At 38.6% G+C, this 21,548-nt stretch overlaps 2 protein-coding genes and 1 non-coding gene across 6 annotated transcripts; 2 read left to right on the top strand and 1 right to left on the bottom strand.

The window, feature by feature from the left end:
* The first annotated feature begins 583 nt into the window (after nucleotides 1-583).
* On the top strand, nucleotides 584-12,691 carry LOC147516292 (importin subunit alpha-4-like). Of its 4 annotated transcripts, none has more exons than XM_086588951.1 (6): nucleotides 584-806; nucleotides 1,020-2,154; nucleotides 3,219-3,297; nucleotides 9,600-9,728; nucleotides 10,767-10,894; nucleotides 12,084-12,691. In XM_086588951.1, exons 2-6 carry the CDS (start codon nucleotides 1,883-1,885, stop codon nucleotides 12,460-12,462), a joined length of 987 nt encoding a protein of 328 aa, XP_086445077.1. In that variant the 5' UTR covers nucleotides 584-806; nucleotides 1,020-1,882; the 3' UTR covers nucleotides 12,463-12,691. The 4 variants fall into 4 exon arrangements, with proteins under 4 accessions (XP_086445077.1, XP_086445076.1, XP_086445079.1 ...); XM_086588953.1 differs by lacking the exons at nucleotides 584-806; nucleotides 1,020-2,154 and adding exons at nucleotides 2,613-2,634; nucleotides 3,066-3,096; XM_086588950.1 differs by lacking the exon at nucleotides 584-806 and having other exon boundaries at nucleotides 867-2,154.
* LOC147516293 (U6atac minor spliceosomal RNA) lies at nucleotides 7,983-8,105 on the top strand. The gene has a single exon (XR_015214665.1). It is a non-coding gene; the product is annotated as a U6atac minor spliceosomal RNA (small nuclear RNA).
* Nucleotides 12,692-17,493: 4,802 nt separating the features above from the next.
* On the bottom strand, nucleotides 17,494-20,391 carry LOC147516291 (uncharacterized). Its single transcript, XM_086593209.1, has 4 exons — nucleotides 19,629-20,391; nucleotides 18,925-19,349; nucleotides 18,043-18,818; nucleotides 17,494-17,923 (listed from the first exon to the last, which is right to left on the bottom strand). The coding sequence occupies exons 1-4, from the start codon at nucleotides 20,389-20,391 to the stop codon at nucleotides 17,494-17,496; spliced, it is 2,394 nt and encodes a 797-aa protein (XP_086449335.1).
* Between the last annotated feature and the right edge of the window lie 1,157 nt (nucleotides 20,392-21,548).

Below are 21,548 nucleotides of genomic sequence, written 5' to 3'. Positions count from 1 at the left end.
GATTATATTGATTACACCAAGGGGTTTTTCATGTATGGTAGCAATCACCTCGGGTCTGACATCAGCCCTAAACTCTCCCAACTTGCCCTCTTTCATCAATCTATCAATTTCTTTCAACAATTGCAAACATCTGTTTGTCTCATGATTCTCGACTTTATGAAAGTGGAAATAAGGCCTGCTTTTTATTTCCTTGATAGTGTATTTTGGCCATATTACAAAATCTTCTTTTGCCATCCTCCTTAAAATATCTTCAGGTGTGGTATTGATGGCGATAAATTTTTTGGGATCAAACTCTTCTTCTAGTGTTCTTTCATACCTCCTTCTTTGCTGCGGTTGATTATCCTGACTTGTATAATTCTCCTGAGGTCTTTTGTTGTATGATCTTGAGGAGTCCCGACTCTCATGTCGATCTCGATTATCCCTGTCTTTCTTTCCTGACTCCGATACTTGCAGTACAGTTTGCACCGTGGCTACTTGTATCCTTTCTTCCACCCGAATATCTCTGTCAGCTTTGTCATACAGTTCCTCCAACTTTTAACTTCCTTGCACAAGAGATATTTGTGCATATCTGATCTTAGGACCAAACCCGTTTGGAAAGCCATGATAGCCGTCATCTCAGACTCGTCAAGCTTCTCCACTGATTGAGTTTCAGCCTTGAATCAGGACAAAAAATCTTTCAATGATTCCTTCTTTCCTTGCTTCAATTGAAATAAAACCGATACCTGCTTTGGTTTTACCCTTTGATGACTATAATTCGTGAGGAATTTCTCCTCAATCACACGAAAAGCAAGAAATGGTCCCTTCAGGTATCGTACATAACCATTTAAGTGCTTTACCTTTTAAGCTTAAAGAAAAAGATCGACATAGCACCGAATCCCAAACTCAGTTCCATAATATATCGAGAACTAGTGTCGGTAGCTGAAAAGATGGTCCATTGGGTTTGTAATCCCATCATATTGAGTGATTTTAGAATTTTAGAATTTTGGGGGTAATGACACCCTTTCTATCTTCTTTTTCAGAGGGTTTTGACCTACGTCATCAGCTAATTTACGAACCGAGGCTGATACTTTCTCCAACAACTGATCTCCGAATTGTCTCTGCATCATTTCTTGCACGGCTGGGGTGTTTGTTTTACTTCTTCCTTTTGTATCACCTTTGGTGTCGTTTTTGCCACTGACTGTACCTCTTCGAGATGGCTTTTCCTCACTTCCTCAAGATGGCTCTTCCTCGCTACTGGAGTGCCCGAACTCGACTCAGCCCCATCTTTCTCATATAAATCTTCCACTACATGCCTCTTGTTCTCTTCCTTCACTGCTTTGTTTTCTGCTATCACAGCCTTGTTTTGTTTTTCCAGCTCCTTAAACTTCTTTAGCAAGACTTGCAAAGAAATCTCTTCCTCATGTACCTCTTCTACTTCCTCCAATAATCTACTTACTGAACGTCTTGTTCTTCGTTCCTCATTTTTAGATGTCAATTGAGAAGTACTTTCTTCATTTGCTGCTACTGCCTTACTTGTTATAGCACGCTTTGGAGGCATTATGAAAAGAAGATGAATACTCCACTGATCTCACAGAATTTCCTTGAACACGAACGATTACTCTTTACCACAAATGTCTAAAACGGATTCAATCTCAAAGAAAAAGAAAAGAAAAACTTTTCTTGTCTTTGATCCACGGACGGCACCAATGTAGTGTGCAAAGGAAACTCGTTAAGATCAATGTGATTGATATTGAATTTAGGTTTGATTGAGATTGAATCGAAGTTTAAGATGAAATAAAATGAAGTTATTGTATTGAACAGTAATGGCGGTTACAGACTTACAGATCACTCAATCTCCCTCTCTATCGCTCTGGTTTTGTAAGTTTTATGGAAAAAAAATAGAATGAATCTTCTTTCTCCTGATCCTCACTTTTCTTTGTCGAATTTTCTTTGTTTGATGGGTAACATTTTAATGGTGGTCTCAAACATAGATGCGATCTTATTTATTCAAGTGAGACTTGCATTACCAGCTCTTCAACTCCTTATCCATTCAAGTGATGAAGAGGTTCTCGCAGATGCTTGCTGGGCTCTGTCTTATCTTACTGACGGCAATAATGACAAAATCCAAGCTGTTATTGAGGCAGGTGTCTGTCCACGACTCGTGGAGCTTCTCCTGTAAGAATTCACATCCAGACTCTTGGATTAGTCTCAGTCATGCCACAACTTTGCTTTTGTTTTTTGTTTCTCGATTCTCAATTATTTGATTAGTATTCAGTTGATGAGTTGGTTTGTATTGGATGTACAATTTTTATTTTTTCTTGTATTCATTATTTCTTTCAACCTACCTTCCTTTTGAACTAATACATATAGAAAGCTTGTTATTTGTAATGATAACAATCATAGCATTGTTAGCCCTGGCCCCTGGCAAAGAATTAACATATTTATGGCTATATATAAAGTGTGGCACCAGTTATACTACTGCAAAAGGTGTGCATTTATTGTGTTTGTTATCTTAAGTTCTGGAAGACCAGCTTTCTTTATTTGTTAGTTTAAAGGTGTACAGAGGACGTGATCTTTTATTTTAGTCACATAAAAGTATCACAAGTATTTCTATACCGCATCTTACTGACTCGATTAAAGTAGAATGAAGTAAAGGTATTTTGTGTTATTTCCTCCTAGAATCATATATATGGGAGATGTTACCTAGACTCCACTTAAAAGAACTTCAAAACAACTCCGCCACTAAAAACAATGAGTTTGAGGTTGATTTTTGGTGAAGATGATCTCCCCACAATACAATAGAAATCATACTCATAAAAAATCTGGGCACTTTAACATGTCAAACCTTGTCAAAAAGTGTTTGGGATGTTTTGAATTTCTCCAAGGATCTAGGTACTGTAATTTTAAAGTAACTTTTGACAAGGTTAGACATATTCAGTTAAGCTGATTTTTGTGGGGGTGATCGTGGGAACATTATCTTCACCAAAAATCAGCCTCAATTCATCTTGTTAGGTCTCTTTTGGTGGTGGAGTTTTTTTGGAGTCTACTTAAAGTTGCTCATGTATATCTATACTTTCTTTTCGTAGCATGATGCTGAAAAGTAAATGCTGCTATGGAGTAAGTCCAACTTATGACAATGACTCGTGCACAGATTTCAATACCGCAATTTTGCAGTCTGTTTATCTCTATAGGTTTCCTCTGTCAGATTATTATAGCTAACAGGATTTATTATTTCGCAGCCATCAATCATCCACTGTTCTTGTTCCCGCTCTCCGTACGATCGGAAACATTGTTACTGGTGATGATGCTCAGACTCAGGTACCGTCTAGCATGAGTTGGACATTTTCTTAAACACGTAGATTGTGATCATTTTTTTTAACTAGGTCTCCATTCTCTTAATATAAGACTACTAAATAAATGTTATTCAATATTAATATGCTGAGAGTGTAAATAATTTGCTAGCACTGGTTACCATTTGGATGTGACCTTCGTAATACGTGCTGTTAAATCGCACGGTATCGCAGAAGATGGTCCAATATCATGGAATGGGATCCCAAAAGGATTTTTCAGAAGCAGATTATTTAATTTGTTTTTAGAAATAAAAAGAATAACTATTATGTAAGGTTTCTGGAAATTTAAAAGCATCTTGTGGGTTTGTAAGTTGAACCTGAAAACTGCAGAAGGCACACAAAGTGGTTGTAGATTTTTGTACAGAGATATTATTAAGGTGTTTTATCTAAAATAAATAAAATATCTTAGAAGTGAGTGTTGTTGGCATATCACGTGGAATGTGGAAGGCTTGCAGAGATATTTAAAACTATGTTGATGACTATATTTTACTGGGGAATGTCATGACCAAAGCACATGAGTCTGAACCACAGCTAGTCCCTGAGGGATGATTAGAGTACATTTGGCTTGGGTCTCTTGTATGGGTGAATAAATGCTTGCCGCAATGTCTTTAGTGTTGGGGAAGGCTCATCATTTTGGAAGTGTGATTACTGAACATCCCAGGTTGATATCGGAAAAGAGTTTGATGCTGTAGGTCATGTTCAGTTTGGAAGCTTGAGTACGTCGTCCCCTTGACAGTGGAATTTGGACAGGCCGGCAGGTTGAACATAGGAATCGTACTCCCGTAAGATGGAAGTTACTACTTCCTCTCTTCAATATAAGACAAGTACAGACAGAGAGGTAACATTGGTTTAGTTCTTTGTTCATGTTGTAGATCTTTACGGAAGTACGTGGAACTAGTGAATTGTGACTAATGCTTGCCACAAAGTAGAAGATTTTGCAAAAAAATTCACTTTAAACAGTAAAATTCACTTAAAGGATTACAAATATTTATGGGTTCAAGTAATAAGGAGTACTCGACCACACTCAAACTCCTCAAGTTCCCCATACAATAGCTTGCTCATCTCACTAGCCCATCCCAATTGCACAGGAAGTCAATAAAGTTTACACCCCTAAACAATTGTGTAGCACGTGCCAAATCGAATAGAAGCACCCTGACTTTCCCTACCATGTTTTGCACCCCATTTTCCTTTTGTTCTATGGCACAAAGGAGAAGGTTTTTTGTCTTGATAAAGTGGAAGGAGGGTTAGGTTGCAAATATGTCAAATCCATGAATGATTCACTTTTGTCTATATGGTTGTGGAGGTATGGGGAGTATATGGAGCATTTGTGAAATTGATTGTTGGAAAGTATGGTGAGGAAGAAAATAAGTGGAAACCTAAAATTACAAGAGGGACATAAGGGATCATTTTGTGGAAAGGTATAACTAGGAATGTTATCAATTCAGTAATGGCATAATTTTTCAACCTGGGGAAGGCAATACTATCTCGTTTTGGAAAGATGTATGGGTGGGCGAAATGGCACTTAGTGACCTGACCCAAATATCTATTTTATAGCGGCTAACATGGATGCTAAAGTGGCGGACTATATGACTTGAGGAATGGATGGAGTGGTCTGGGATGTGGCTTTTAGAAGAAACCTTAATGATTGGGATTTGGATATCTTTGCCGATTTGTTTTTGGTTACTTATCAAGAAGAAGAGGGGTTTGGGGAGGTTGATGGGAGAAACTGGAAATAGGACAAGAGGACGGTGTTTTTAGTGATATCTCTATATGGTGTGCTTGCCATAATGAAATCAAAAGGCGCAAGAGGTGCTAGAGGAGAATGAAGTCATTGCTAACTTTCCTCGTAAGAAGATATGAGTTAATTCTATCCCATTTTGGCTTTTGAGTGACATTCTTTTCTTGGATAGCGTATCTTAGGAGCTTTAAAATCATGGACGGACTAAATGAAAGTGGTATGGATATTGCATATATTTAATACTTACTCACATTGTTAGAAGGTGGAAGAGGATGTGGACCACCAACTAGTTCTTTATCAGTGGCTCGGCGAGTCCGGGATGAGACTAGAGAGGCTCTTTGTTTCATAGCGATATCTTTCGTTGAAATATCTTCATGGAGGCTCTTTCTCCAAGAGCCGAGTGGCTAGAGGAACATATCTCTAACGTAGTAGTGTAGGGGATATGGTTGCCACGCAAATCGAAGAAAATTTGAGAACAAGGAAAATGGAATGTATGAGATTTTGGTGGATATGAAGGACTTTTGTGTGATTGGTTGAGGAACGTCGCCATCTTTATTGAGATTCTTTGATTTTATTTGTAATTTGGATGCTCAAGTTTTGTAATTTTTCTATTTGGGAATCATGTGAGAATGAAGTTAGTTATTCTTAGTATCTTGCTAAGTGTTAGCTATCTTGCTTGCAACAATTTTATTGGGAATGAAATATAATTTATTTGGAAAAAATAAATAAATAGGAAAAGCGGTATGTTTTGAGGATAATAGATTTAATTCATTTCTTCAACCTAGTAATCTCTAATACCTCAAAATCTTTTGAAACACTTGATGATGGTGGCAATGATCCCCTTCAAGATCCATGTTCAACCAAACAATATGTGATGTAAAACATTAGTCGAGTCTGTTAGTGTCATAGGCGTGCGCCTATATTCCCTTTACGTGTTATGGGCGTGAGCCCCTTAGTTGAGTCCAAGCCCATGGTTCGAGTCCATTAGTTAGTTGGACACATGTTGTGTTCATATTGGTTTATGCTTTCTAAGTTTACTTTAAATAACGGGCTTGTAGTTAAGGTTTTAGTAGTTGTGTTTATGTGTGTGATTTGTGATTAAGAGATTCAATAAAAGAGTGATTTTTAGGTCGTCTTTTAATTGTGTTTCAATTAAAGTGTAGATTCTATTAAACTGAAGTTTCCGCCAGTAAGATCTACATTATTTGGTATCGGAGCATATTAATTCTAGGGGTTACTATTCACTCGCATCGTTCACCGAACACCGCTCATCGCGGCACTATTTCCCCGCGAATCGCTCAATGATTTTTTTTTTTTTTTTTTCTTGAAAAGTCAATTTTTTTTGTGTTGTTATGATGAATCACAAAGTAACTCGAGGTCATCCTCCATCCATGGATACTCGCATGTCTCGTTTAGAAGAAAGCATGAAGAACATGACACATATGTTCCAGAACCTGATGGAAGCAAAGTTTCCAGTCCAAAGAGAGGTGCAACAACTACCTCCACCACCACAGAATAATGGTTCAGTGGCTAGTACTGATGATGCTTCTCAGGTTGATGGTTCAGTCCCTCTTCTGAACCCTTTTGCGCTTACAGATCCAGAAAACAATGGAGAGAACAGAGTTGACATGAAAGATAACACTAACAGGGAACCTCCTCTCAATGAGGAACGTGAGGGTGTACCCCTCAATGATGGCACCGCTCGGCTGCCGGCAGGTGTTGAAGCCCCCCTATTGGGCGTTCTACCAATCTTTGATAAGTGTGAAGATGAGTCTCTTTTTGATAAGTACGAAGATCTGATTTGGGAAAATTTTGTGACTCAGTTTGACAAATGAAGTGATTTGTTTTTCAAAAAAGCACGATTGCAAATTTGGATTTCCTTAAAGAAAATCACATATGTTGGTGAAGTTACAAACTTTCAAGATGAGCCATTGGTACCGAAATTTTTTGGTGCATCTTTTGGTTATTGTTTTCATAATCTGTGTGCAAGAGCATGTTGTGGGTTACTGATTTTAAGCCAGGGAAGCTACTACAAAGGAAAAATTCATGGTCGGATTCCTTTCAGCTGGGGTATTAGTCGATTTCCTAAAGCTTGTGGACGTGGTTCTCTTTACCTGAAGTTTTTGTTGATTAGAAATTCGATGACGAATTTTTTCGGTTGGGGAGAGTGATGTAGAACATTAGTCGAGTCTGTCAGTGTCATAGGTGTGCGCCTATGTTCCCTCTACATGTTATGGGCGTGAGCCCCTTAGTTGAGTCCAAGCCCATGGTTCGATTCCATTAGTTAGTTAGACATATGTCGTGTCCCTATTGGTTTATGCTTTCTAGGTTTACCTTAAATAACGGGCTTGTAGTTAGGGTTTTAGTAGTTGTGCTTATGTGTGTGATTTGTGATTGAGAGATTCAATAAAAGAGTGATTTTTAGGTCGTCTTTTAATTGTGTTTCAATTAAAGTGCAGATTCAATTAAACTGAAGCTTCTGCCAGTAAGATCTACATTAATATGTAATTAATTCTATAATCCAAAATGGTATAATTTGTTTTCAAACATTCTTCTTGTTCTTATGATTATAATTGTTATTTCTTGTTAGCGTTCTAAGGGGTAGTTGGGACATTTCCTCCCCCGAACTCTAACATTTCTTATTTCTGAAAACTAAAAATACTATTCTCTGCCTATTGGCATCAATACACCATATTCCCAAAAAGTTTTTGTCGGGTTGGATACATAAATACATATTTATATCTTTCAATGCAAACTAGGCTTATGGCAATGTGGATTACTTTGAAATGTTTTTGAATTTGAAATCCACGTTTGATGGATGAGCAGATTCTTTGTGAGGTTATACGCCTTGTTGAGTTCTAATCAGGTGATTGTGGGTTCGAGTCCCACCGGGTGTGCTGATATAGATGTTTTATGTGTTCGTCGAAAGGAGAGATGGTTGGCATCTCCCCTGATAGGGACGGGAGCAGCCTTCGAGCTTACCTGTTATTCTCACACCTGGTTATTGTTTCACTCGGTGAATCTTACCAAACTTTTGATACCACGCTGAAAAAAGAGTAGGTTAATTTCATCAGAAATCAGTTTCTAACTCTCATCTCTATGAGAGCCGCATTGGAAGGAAGGTGTTGGAAAGGTTGGAACTTATTCTGTTATAGATAGCGCGGATCATCCGAAGCAGGATTTATTAATTTTTTGAATCTTTGAGTCCGTTAATAAAATAGTAATCCAGTTGGTGGGATTCAAAATTTATTAATTTTTTGAATCTTTGAGTCCGTTAATAAAATAGTAATCCAGTTGATGGGATTCAAAAGCATCTACCATATAATTTTCATTCTACAGACCTCAGATCGCGGAGTCCTAATCTGCTGGTACCCTGATGCAGTAAAGGTTCTAGTAGATGCATTCTACAGACCTCACATGATCGTGTCTAGTCTAACTGGTTTAGGTGCTTGCCCTTGTTGCATGCACAAGTACTCTTTCTTTTATTTCTTATGATTTAGTTTCAATAAGCTGTGGACCTTGTGATTAACACAAAGGATAGTTTAGTCTTTTATTTGGAACTTGTTTAGGGTGCCTATATGAGGCCGGCTTAGGTTTGTGAGAAAACACTTTTGGTTTTATTAATATTACTTTGATTGATTCTTGGTTAAAGATAGATTCTTTTAGATGAGCTATCACACAGTCTTACATTAACACCCCAAAATACGACAAACACGACCACCATCCAAAAAAGAGAGATGATCATTGAATAGTATGTTCGTTCAGGCACATCTAAGAGCAAGTCTGATGGGAAGCTGCTAAAAGGGTGCCACATACGATTTTTAGACATTTTAGCTTGCCAGCCAAATTTGGCATGCCAAAACATGAAAAACCAGTCCAATGGGCCTTTTTTTAGCATTTTGTGGAATTGGTGGACGGACGAAGAATTTCTGCCTATCAGAGCAAGTCCATTGAACAGTAACAAGTAATAGTGAACAATACAGACGACATAATTTAACGCACAGACAGCAGAAATTGTGCTGCCGGGAACTTATTTTTAGCAGCTGCTCGACAAGGCCACAAATTTGGCTGGGTATATTACACCAGCCAAATTTAGGACCCTTCTAGCACCCCCATTGGAATGGACATTTGGTGTTTGGTGTCAGTTTTGATACTTGTTAACTCCATTGGAATGAGGCATGGTTGCACTTATATGAATGTTATCATATTTATTGGACTCACCTTATTTGTATTATTTGTGTTTCTCAATCTTCATTTTTCTTAGCTTTTTGAAGCGTCTTTGTACTTAGTAGCATACCCACATAAAGTGACAAACTTTTGGTTATTAGTGGGTGGCTCCTTTGATGTCCTTTTTTCCCGTTATTTAGAATTTGCGACAATGTGTCTTACATCATGATTTCAGATTAGGTGGTTCTTAAAATTTTTGTACACATTTTGTCCTATTGTCTTAATTTTGCATATTTTATGTTAGTACAACATCTATATATATTTTTTCTCACAGTCAGTGTATAACCTGTGGATCGTTTCTCCAGTTTGTGATTGACAATCAAGTGCTCCCTTGTCTCTATCAACTTCTCACACAACTTTATAAAAAGAGCATCAAGAAAGAGGCATGTTGGACAATCTCAAATATTACAGCTGGGAATAAAGGTCAGATACAGGTAAACTATCTCTGCTTTATTTGTGTTTTGCCCTTTAAATTTGTATATGGTGCTGTGAAGTGATATTTGAAACAGATTCTAGGGATTGTCTGTCACTTTTTTTTTGATGGATAAGCGAGGTTGTTAGAGAGGTCCCCTACCCCTTTTCATTAATAGAAAAGCTTGATTACATTCTCAGATACTTTGTGCCTATTACATCCTCATAGACTATTTTCCTTTTATCTTCAGAAAAAGAACTTGGTACAATTTCAACAAAACTAACAGAAGGGATGTTAGAAGCTAAATTATCTGCCAGCCTATTAGCTTCCCTATATATATGCTTCAAAGTGAAAACTTCCATCTGTTCAATGTATCTTCTAATTCTTCCCATCCTGTGCTTGGCCTGCCATGGGTAGTTTCCCTTTGTGACAAAGGATACTACATTTTGTGAATCAGTTTGTGCTCTCACCTTCTTGATACTCCTACTGCTTGCTAGCCTCAATCCTTGTTCTATTCCTTGTAACTCTACCAGAGTAATATGATCACATCACACAAAGATGGCCGAAGCGTATGTTATTGGCATGTAAGGCCATCATTACGGTTATCCAATCACAAAGGAAAAGGTTTTTAATGTGATGTCATTCGAAGTTCATTTCTTACTACTTTGTGGGATGTAAAGGTGATCCTGTCATGCTTTGCCAACATGGTTCAGGCATTGTTGTGTATGATATATGGTGGTAACTGTTAACCTGTGGCGGTTTTTTGTGGTAGCTGCCTAGTTCAGGTTGTCCTGGTCTTCATCTTCACACGAGTGATAATTTTTCAGAAGAAACTAGGATTATCTGGTTATAACAACTTGCTTTGGTCCTGTACGAGATTAGAATCCCTGTTTTCTTTCAACCAGGGATTCAGCGTATATATGAATATATCTCAGTTGAAGAGGGACATATTTTTCATAGTCAAAGGACTCTAAGGACTGGAATATGCTCTCGTCATGGGTTTATCTCATTCTATCTATGTGGAAGAACTCAATTTTGATACTTTTCTCCTTTGATTCAGGCTGCTATTGATGCCAACATTATCTTGCCTCTAGTACAACTACTACAGCATGCAGAGTTTGACATAAAAAAAGAGGCTGCCTGGGCTCTCTCAAATGCCACCTCTGGTGGATCCCGTGAACAGATTCAGTACGTTCTGCTCCTCTATTTTCTATACTTTTCCCCATTGGTTTAGTTCATGTCTGAATAGAATTGATACCCATCTCTTGTGCGACAAGTGAACTGTATACAATCTTTTTTGTTTGTAGAGAATATAAACAAGTTTGTGTACTTGAACTTGGGTGCAATATTAATAAAATAGAGAACATGGGTAGCATAAGGATTTCACCTTCAGGGTTTCACTATTATAGCCTATCATTTAGGGAGTATGATGAATAACCAAGTTATATTCTCCTTTTCTGATTCTACAAGTCGTTCACAATGGAGTCCTATAGGGTTCCACTCCATTACTGTATATACTTAGTTTTTCCCTTTATATCTTTATGTTTAATACTTGTTTATCACTCCCATCAAATTCTAGTTGTTTTTATAATATAAAAATACTCAGGTTCTTAGAGATCCACATAACCTTGTTTGTTGACATATTATATGGTAGTATTGAAGGTCAGAGGCTAGTGTAACTTTACACAATCTTTTTTGTCTTTATAGTAGAAAATTACTCAGGTTTTTCGATATCCACATGACCGTGTTTGTTGACATATTATAAGGTAGTACTGAAGGTCCATCTGATGAAGATTTTAAGCATGTGCAAGTATGTTGGGAAAGGAATGCAAAAGAAGGGAATGGTTCACCTTTTCCTCTCCCATCCACAACTTATAAACAAATAGACCCCAAATCATATATTGGTTCCATACCCCGCGATGGCCATGAACTTACCACATTATACACCTGGGAAGCTTCCTAAACCAAGTGTGTTACCTCAATGCATGATCTTAATCATTTGTTGCATAAACTTTCTGGATTCCAATGTTTCAAGCAAGGTACAGGCTGGTCTGGAAGGCGAGTCATTTGGTATGGGTTGGTTTGTTGATGCTTGCGTCCTGTTTATTTTTTTCTCTTTAATCCATGGACCTTTGTCTAGAAATGCCAAAAAGAAGATTGTTTCTTTTAGCCCTGACTTCACCACTCCACCATCTAACACTATCTTTTGGGTTGCCAAGGTTCTGACAACTGAACCTTGCAATCCCTTTTTTAAGTTTCGGTGAACACTGAACACTTACTGCTGATGTTATGCTGGTGGTGATGCATCTGGTCCTATTAATACCACTTTGGTGCTACTTAAGTAGACTCCTAATTTTTAACTGTCAATATGTTACAGATATTTGGCAAACCAAGGTTGCATCAAGCCAGTCTGTGATCTTCTGGTCTGCCCAGATCCAAGGATTGTGACAGTGTGCCTTGAGGGCCTTGAGAACATTCTGAAGGTGGGCGAAACTGATAAGGAGATGGGTGAAAGTGGTGGGGTGAACAAATTTGCACAGATGGTTGACGACTGTGGGGGATTAGATAAGATAGAAAATCTGCAGAGCCATGACAACAATGAGATCTATGAAAAGGCTGTGAAGTTACTGGAGAAGTACTGGCTTGAGGATGAAGAGGAAGAACAGAATTTTCAAGATGGTGTAGATGGCACACCACAAGGCTTTAACTTTGAATCTGACAAACCCCCTCCACCTGGTGGCTTCAAATTCGGTTGAAGCAGGAAGCTCGGTATGGTTAGCCTCTCTTCAGTGTATTTCCTTTTTCACTCCACTCCACCAGTGGAGTGAACTAAATTTTTGGATTTTGATCTCTGTAGTCATTGTACAAGGGTCAGGGCTTTTCACCTGCTTCTTATTTTGCTCAACGGTGTGAAGTAAAGTCTCTAATCATTTATTTTATTTTGACTGACATTTTGTTTTATAAAATCTGAGATTCTTCTTTGGATAGAGGCGAGCAATTTCTGAACGCGTTGTAGATTGATCTAAAGTCTTGAATTAAATAGTCAATTGTGATTTGTGAATGTCTCTTAGTGCCAAATAATCATTTCACAGCGTGCCGTGTGCCTCTGAGAACTCTGTAAGCATTGGAATATTGGATGGCTTTTGTATCAAGAGAATACAACATATGTACGATTTGTATCGTTGGCCAACACGGTTTTCATAATTCACAACAAAATTCTCCAATATAGAATGACACATTTAGTAGAAGTCCAAGACTCTTATTAAACTTTTGATGATTGGTAAAAATCCTACATTAGGGGTGCTATAAAAACATCCTACAAAAACTATATTGTTGTGACATATCAACCCTTAGCTGCGTACGTCTCCCACACCATCAACATTTCAAATTTGGTTTATATGACGGGATTGTGGGTCCTGTTAAATACGCGCCCCAGTTCCTAAGAGGGCACGCTCCGACCCACGAACCAGTTTTGGTTAAGAGAAAACCGCCCAGTCCACAAGAAAATTTCAGGGTATGCTCCGATTAACCGGGTGATCTAGTGTATTGGTTTTTTCAATATTCTCACTCGGTTACCGACTTCACTTTCCCTTCACACTTTCCTCCATCAGAAAAAACCCACGCCACTTTCCTCCTCCCACACCCTTCATCATATTCTCCAAGAAACAAAAAAACCCAACTAACCCAACTTGTAACCGCACCTTTTTTTTTGGATTTCATATTCTCCAAGAAACAAAAAAACCCAACTAACCCAACTTGTAACCGCACCTTTTTTTTTGGATTGGTAAGTCTGTTATAAATGAGATAAGTAACTCTTTGATGCGGTTCGAGCCCTAGACTTCTGGTATCATCACCCAAAGGTTTTACCGACTTTGCTAGTCGGCACCTGCTAAAATGTGTGGGCAAACCTATTTTTAAAGATATCAGTAACTCAATAGTGTGTACGGGGTTTGAACCCCCAGACCTCTGGTATCATCACCCAAAGGTTTTACCAACTGAGCTAGAAGACACTTACAAAAAAAAAAAAAAAAAATTGTGGGAAAACCTGTTTTTAAAGAGATCAGTAACTCAATAGTGTGTAACGGGGTTTGAACCCCAGACCTCTGGTATCATCACCTAAAGGTTTTACCAACTAAGCTAGAAGGCACTCACAAAACGTGTGGGTAAGCCTGTTTTTAAAGAGATCAGTAACTCAATTGTGTGTAGCAGGGTTCGAATCTAGACCTCTAATATCATCACCCAAAGGTTTTACCAACTAGGCTAGAACCGCACCTTCATAATCTATCTCTTTTATTTTTCTCCAATTTTAGGTTCCTCTTCTCCATTAAAACCCTAACAGTATATAGTGTTTTTTTTTGGGTGCACTGAGTACTAATGTGAAATGGACAATTGAAATTTTGAAGTGTATCAAATTCATTGATTGAAGGTTGTAATAATTACGTTGTTTTACTTGTTTTACTTGGGTCGCGTGGTTGTTGGCACATTGAGGTAAATTGTTTCTTTCAACTGTTATGCCGGTGATTTTGTTCAGTTTTAACTAATACCCAATTTAGTTATATTTATAATATTTGTAAGTTTGATTTTCAGTCAAATGTGTGAGGAGAAGTTATGAATGGACAATTTTATATGAGAAGTCTGTCAAATTAAATTAAAAAGTTAGTTTTTCTCAAGAAAACAAAAAAATAATAATATGAGAAGTAGGTCAATTTGCTCACATTGCAGTGTGAGGAGTTGGATGAGATACATTAATTTTTTCGCTAAAAGGTAATTGATTCAAAAAATTTAAAAGGTTACAAGAAAAAAGAATATGAAGTGTGAGACCTGTATAGTATGGGTTTCATCATATGTGAACCCACCTATTACATCCAAAATTTAGCTTATGAATCGGAAATAAGTAGTAAAATGGTTTTCCAAGTTCCTCACAAATGGAGGCTTATTATCCCACCATTTACTTTCTCCATTTTGTAAAGCAGCACCATGTCTCACACAACTGTCCTCTCCTGAATTTGTTTCTCTTCATGTAGCTGATATATTGATCCATGTTGCTTTCTCTCTTTGTTGCTTCCATTTTGATCTTACTCTCCAATGCACTTTATCCTTCTGGAATGTTTGAACCACTGAGGATAAATCTGATTCCACCCATATATATCTCCAGTCTCGATCCAATGCTCTCTGAATCCCTTCTATAATAGCAAAGGTTTCTGCCATATAGTTTGTTGTTATCCCAAGTCCTCCTGCTGCGGCACCCAAAATATGCCCCATATGATCCCGGAGAATCACTCCCCAATCTGCCATGCCTGGATTTCCCCTAGAACTTCCATCAACATTTATTTTTATAATGCCTGGCGGTGGAAGAAGCCAGTAGCATTCCAAAATTTTGGGGGCACTTCTAAGCTTGTGCTGGAGATTAAATATGTGAAGGGTTTTCACATCTGTCATCGAGTTGTTCATGGAACCTGATGATTTATGGTATGCTATGATGATGGCTCTTCTAGTCAGGAAACAAATGTTAGAGAAACTAGATGTCTTCTGATCATAGAGAACCTTATTCCTGTTCTTCCATAAGCTTACCAGACTTGTCATTGAGCAGGCTTTCCACATGTCTAAAATCAAAGAGCTGTGGTGCTTCCCCTGTTACATTATATCATTGAAGGAGTCGATATTTGATTGGATGCTGAAAATATGTCTAGCATGGTTCCATACTCTCTTAGCCAAATCACATTGGTAGAGGATATGATCGAGACTCTCTTCTTCCTTCCTACACACAACATCGAGAGGCCAATTGCGTCTTCCTTTTTTTCAACCTATCATCTGTTCTCGAAGCCCCCCGAAGTAATTTCCATGCTATGCCCTGTGTCTTGGGTAAGATTTTCGAGCTACAGATGAATTGACATCCCTTATGCTTAGTCGCTTTTCTTCTGATATCTTCATGCGCTGCTGCAACTGAAAATTTACCTTTGCCGTCTGATAACCAAATTCGCTCATCCTCTTTTGAAGAATCCGGTAGTTGCAACAAGTTGAGATCGATACCAATTAATTGCAACACCTGTGAAATGTTGCTGGAAAACACCCACCGATTGCCTTGGATGAACTCATGAAGTCTGCCTTGGAATTTCCTGATGCCTCTCCTCTCCTCCTGAAAAAAATCGCAAATCGGTTTGTGATGAAGCCAGTTCTCTCTCCAAACGTTTACTGAGAAACCATTTCCCACCACCCATCCATGTAGGTTAGTCATTTCTTTGAGAGCCCAGCTTATTCCCTTCCAGACTGTCGAAGTCTTATAATCCTTCCATGTTCCTGATCTGTTAGTATATTTTCCTCTCATAAAGACTGCCCAGTCACTCTCCTCCGTTAGCACACTCCATGCTTGCTTCATGAGCATTGAGAGATTGATGCCTTTAAGCCTCCTCAAACCCAATCCTCCTTCCTCCAGAGGTTTACATGATTTTTCCCAAGATACCGTAAAAGATTTTGTATCTGCAGGATTGCCACTCCAGATAAAATTCCTGATAATGGTCTCGCATTCTTTTATCACTGATGTTGGCCATTTGTAGATCGCCATGTTGTGGACTGGTATGCTATTAAGAACATGTCGCGCCAATACTACTCTCCCTTGGAAAAATAACATTTTGCCCGCCCATCCAGCAGCTCTGTTTCTGATCTTGTCAACTAATGGCGCTAGCGCAGCTTTAGTCACTCTGCCCATAATTAATGGACCCCGAGATATTTTTCTGGTAGCATGCCCTCTTTTATGCCCATAGCCTCCTAAATCGAGAGCTTTCGCCTGGTATTCATTGGACTAAGAAATAGCTTACACTTCTCCTTGTTTATGAGTTCCCCCGAAGTGTCCTGGAGAAGTTTGACAAGCTGTTTAATGCTCCGCATGTTAGCATTGCAGAAAAGGAAAATATCATCTGCGAACATTAAATGGGAAGGACTACAATATTTGGAGTTTATCACCATGTGTTGAATTTTCTTATCAAGAACCAATCTGTTGATGCTTCGGCTTAGACAATCCTCCGCTAGAGCAAATAATATAGGGGAAAGAGGATCGCCTTGTTTCAGTCCTCTCTCTGCTGAGAAATATCCCTGCGGACCTCCGTTAAGCATGATTGACATTGTATTACTATGAAAGATTGCATGTAACCATCTGATCCAACTTTCCTTGAATCCCACATGCTGCAGCACTGCCCAAAGGAAGTTCCAGTCCATAGTGTCAAAGGCTTGAGAAATGTCTAGTTTGATAGCCATACTTCCACCATACCTGAGAGTTTGTAGTTCATTCACTAGCTCCGAAGCTAGTCCAATGGCTTGTTGGGAATTTCTATTGGGAATGAAGTCATATTGTTCCTTGTTGATAATTCTTTCTGCGATAGGACTCAGCCTTGTAGCAAGAATCTTGGTGATTACCTTAAAGATGAAGTTTGAGAGACATATTGGGCAAAATTTCCCCAGTTGATTGGCATTTTTCTCTTTATGGATAAGAACTATGAAGTTGGCATTGAAGCGAAGGGGCAATCTAGATTTAATGAAGAAATATCTAATCGCTCGTGCTAGGTCATGCCCTACAGTGTCCCAGCAGTGATGAAAGAAATACCCTGAGAATCCATCTGGTCCCGGAGAGTTGTTTGGGTTCAGATGAAATATTGCCGCTTTCACTTCCTCTGCGGAAGGGATAGTGGTTAGAAAATCATTATCCTCCGATACCATCTCTTGAGGCATATTATGAATGAGTTCCCAGTCGATGATATGGTCCACCTTCTCGAATTTGTCAGAGTAGTGCTTGACTATATGCTTCCCAATTTCATCTTGGTATCTAAGGTGATGCCCTCATCATTCTTCATTTCTGTAATCAATGCCTTACTTCTGTTTCTATTTGCTATAGCATGAAAGAACTTTGTACTCCTGTCATTGTCATTGTCCCATTTTGTTCTTGATTTCTTCTTCCAGAACATTTGCTCCTGCTGTAACAGAAGCTCCACTTGGTTTTCTTGATCTACCATGTGCATAGTGGATTCCTCTGTCACATTTCCCTTCTCAAATTGTTCTTGCATCTGTTCCAATTTCTTTGTTTCCTCCTCCACTTTGACTTTGATATTGCCAAAAGTGTCTGTATTCCACTTCTTCAAAACACCCTTCAACCTTTTCAGTTTCTGCGTAAGAATAAAGATGGAATTTTCCAGAAGTGGTATCTGCCAGCTTTCAAAAACAGTATCCCTGAAAGTAGGGTGAGCACACCACATATTAAAGAACTTAAAGGGCCTGTTCTTGGGATGCGGAATGATAAGATTGCCCCCCAGTAGCGGAGAATGGTCAGAGCAAATTCTGCTATGAACTTGGTATTTCCAACCAGGAAATTTAAACCCCAACCTACATTACATAACATTCTATCAATCTTGCCCAGAATTTTGAACCTCCTTACTTGTTTATTCCACCAAGTGAGCTGATATCCACTGCTTGGAACTTCCATCATCTGATTGTTACTTATGAAGTTCCTGAAGTCATTCATGGCTGATGTAGACGGATTATTACCTCCTTTCTTTTCAGAGATGTTCAAGTAGGCATTGAAGTCTCCCATAATCATCCACGGTAGATTAAGCGGATTAATATTGGATAGTTCTAGCCATAGCTGCCTTCTTTGAATAGCTATACAGTGCGCATGAACAATGGTAATGAGTACATTTTCAATCTCCACTGTATTGTGCTGATTTGAAAAATAAACCATATTAGGACTGGGCAGCGATGCTTTCCATATGAGCCAGATATTGGGAACTCGATTGGGATCAGTTCCAGGATTTGAGAAAAAAGCAGTGCTCATTCCCAATGTGTGGAAAAAACTGATGGGAATATCTTTGGGTTGTATCTTTGGTTCTGCTATACCCACGATATATGGATCCCATTTGTTGATAAGTTTGGATAGCCTGATCTGAGATCGTTCATTGGCTATACCTCTTATATTCCAAAATATGCACCTCATTGTGAACAGAGGGAGTTTATTATTGGGGATGGTGGAGGACACCTTATTCTGCCCTACTTCCAGTCCTAGATCGGGATCTGGACCTGGTGGAGGGTAAATCTTTGTTCTGCAACTACCATTGTGGTTTGGAATTACCTTTTTTTGAAATGACTGGGTCGTCAGTTTCATCATCAGCCTCATCTGCCCATCTCTAGGATTGTGGAGAAGTGTCATCTGGAGGTTTATCCTCCAAGTCTCGCACCTGCTTCTTTTTCACTAAGAGATGAAGAACTTGTTCTGCTTCAGAGTCCGCAATAACTATTCCAACTGGAGTGGTATGAATTCGAGATATTGAGCTGTCCCCAGTGTGAGAGATGAATAAATTCTCCTCTCTTGAATTTGTTGGTGTATCCATCACATCTATTTGTTCTTTTTGCAATCCCTCTTCTACCTCAACAACCTTGTCAGATTCATTTCTTTCGGTTCCTTTTTCCAGAAAGGTCGAGGCAGTTTCATGGACTGGAGCAGTGTCATGGACTGGAGCATCTTGTTGCTTATCTGAGTTTACATCCAAAACTATATTTTGAGTCAGACTCTCATCCCCAGCAATAACTTCCTGAATATCATCCTGACCAGCTACTTGATGATCTTGGTCCTCAATATTGTGGATCTCATCCACTTCCAGCCCTTCAAACCGATTATGGACGCAAACATCTTTAGATTTTTCTGTGACTTTTGCTCTCCAAATGGTTTCCCCTTGTTTACTTGTTTCACCTGTGTTCCTTCTCCTTCCCTATCTTCTAATTTTTTTTTCTCCCAAGTCATCAAGGGAAGGGGTTGCATCCACTACTACCTCATTTTCTTTGTTCTTAGCCTTGTTATTTTGCATATCACTCTTGAGTTTTCTGCATTCCGTAACCAAGTGCCCCACAATTTTACAGTGCGTGCACATTTTCGGGAGCTTACCCACCTCCATCATTTGCCAGAAGGAGATATTCTTTGCCCTGACATAAATTTGATCTGGTATCGGTTCCGAAAGGTCCACATCCACCAAAATATTTGCACAGTATCCATACTCTCTGTTGAGTGTTTTCTCGTCGATTTGCATACCGTCCACTCCACGAGCAATGGACATTAGAGATTCAGGTTCCCAATATTCCTGGCCAAGGCTAGGTAATCGAATCCACACCAATCCATGAGATTGTCTTTGGCTGTCCGGATTGAAATTTGGAGTCCATTGGCTGATTCTCATAGGAATTTTATCAAAGTCCCAAGACCCTTTTGCCCAGACCCTGTTAAGATCCCCAGCATTCAAAAATCTTAAGAACAGAAAACCTTTTCCAATAGGCGTAATGAGCCATTCACCTATTGGATTCCAAGTTTGTGATGCAATTGCCCGAACTCTATCTAATGTTACTTTTTGAAGGTCAATTCTTCCCACCAGACAATGCTTACAATAAAGCAATCCTTTTTCGTAGGCTTTTTCAAGTATTGTTGTGGCTGGGTACTCTCCCATTTTTTCTAGAGTAGGAAGTTCTTGAAATTCAACCTGCTGTCTCACATTTTGTTTTGCAGCATCCACATAAGAGATTTTCGTAATACCTTTTTGTGATTCAGCAGCATTTTTCCCGGAGTCAACATCACTTTTGTCATTTATGATTGATTTCTCATCTTGGTGCGGTGTTTCCTTGCTATGATTACTTGGGTTCTCAAACTCATAGAGATCCATGTTAAAACCTTTGTGGAACTTACACTGTAGAGCAATGTAGGATTTTACCCAACAAAGGAATGAAACATGAGAGTTGAGAGAAAAGATATCCAATGCCTCAATTCCCAAACTTCCTAGAACTAACACTGTGAGTCAGTGTAGGATTATACCATAGAAGCAGGAAATGGCTCCCTAAGTTTCAGAACTTGCACTGTTGCCCAGTGAAGGATTTTATCTGAAAGTTGGAGCTTGAGAGAAACGAGAGTGGCAAAGTAAGACTTCAAAAGTCACTTTGTAAGTCAGCTGAGAAACACACTCAAGAGAAGGAAATAGTCACCCCAATTTCGGAACTCTCACTGTGAACAGTGGAGGGTTTTACCTAAAATGGAGTGAAAGATGAAGATGAGAAGATGAGTTTATTTTGTCAAACCAAACTTTTTCCTAAAGCGGCAAAAAGAGGAGCACTGTATCACTTGAATTACTTTAAGTAATGTCACTCCCATTCGCCCAATATTTGGTCCCCATTACTTTCCCAACTTATGTATACATCTATTGTCAAATACTGATGAGATACATTAATACAATATAATACCATACAGTTTTGTTTTGTCAAATGCTCACAATATATAGGCAATACTAGTATAATTTAGCGAAAAGAAAAGAATATTAATGATGTGCAATGGGTGTTCTATTTTTTTTTTTATGATTGAGTTCAAGTTTTTCAGTGCAATGAGTTTTTTTGTGGGAAAATGACATCTCTTTAGAATACTGACCTAGCATTCATCGCTACTAGCTATGGCGTGTGAGGTTTTGTTGTTTCATATTGTATCTGCATAATCCCGTTTTGCACTAGTTTAATACCCTGCTAGACTTAATTCCTGATTTGTTGATATTTTTTTTCCAGCTTATTGTTTTGTTTTAATCTGAGATCTATATACACAATAGAACAATTTGAATTCTATTTGTAGTGGTGTGGATGTGGTTTGAGGAAAAACGTAGGGCTGGATGTGGTTTTCATTTTACTTTTCACTGGCTAGCTTGCATCAAATCTCGATTATGGATTGATTTAATTTTCCATTAGCAGAAAAAGGTGGTCATCAAATACGTGATCGATAGTAGACTCTCTTTATACAATCATTAGCGGTAAAAGCTCACCGATTCTCTTTTATTCTTCTTCT

Source organism: Coptis chinensis, chromosome 2 (genome assembly GCF_015680905.1).
Source record: "Coptis chinensis isolate HL-2020 chromosome 2, ASM1568090v1, whole genome shotgun sequence".
Lineage (NCBI taxonomy): Eukaryota > Viridiplantae > Streptophyta > Magnoliopsida > Ranunculales > Ranunculaceae > Coptis > Coptis chinensis.
Note: the sequence above shows the minus strand (reverse complement) of the source record. Positions and strands in the feature narration are given on the sequence as shown.

Coding starts and splice junctions, on each gene's coding strand:
- LOC147516292 (XM_086588951.1), top strand. CDS start 1,883: ATGAATCTTCTTTCTCCTGATCCTCACTTTTCTTTGTCGAATTTTCTT. Junction 2,155..3,218: donor CGACTCGTGGAGCTTCTCCT/GTAAGAATTCAC, acceptor ATTATTTCGCAG/CCATCAATCATCCACTGTTC. Junction 3,298..9,599: donor GTGATGATGCTCAGACTCAG/GTACCGTCTAGC, acceptor TCGTTTCTCCAG/TTTGTGATTGACAATCAAGT.
- LOC147516291 (XM_086593209.1), bottom strand. CDS start 20,391: ATGGATCTCTATGAGTTTGAGAACCCAAGTAATCATAGCAAGGAAACA. Junction 19,350..19,628: donor CTGGCAAATGATGGAGGTGG/GTAAGCTCCCGA, acceptor ATCGGTTTGAAG/GGCTGGAAGTGGATGAGATC. Junction 17,924..18,042: donor TTCCTGGTTGGAAATACCAA/GTTCATAGCAGA, acceptor CCCTACTTTCAG/GGATACTGTTTTTGAAAGCT.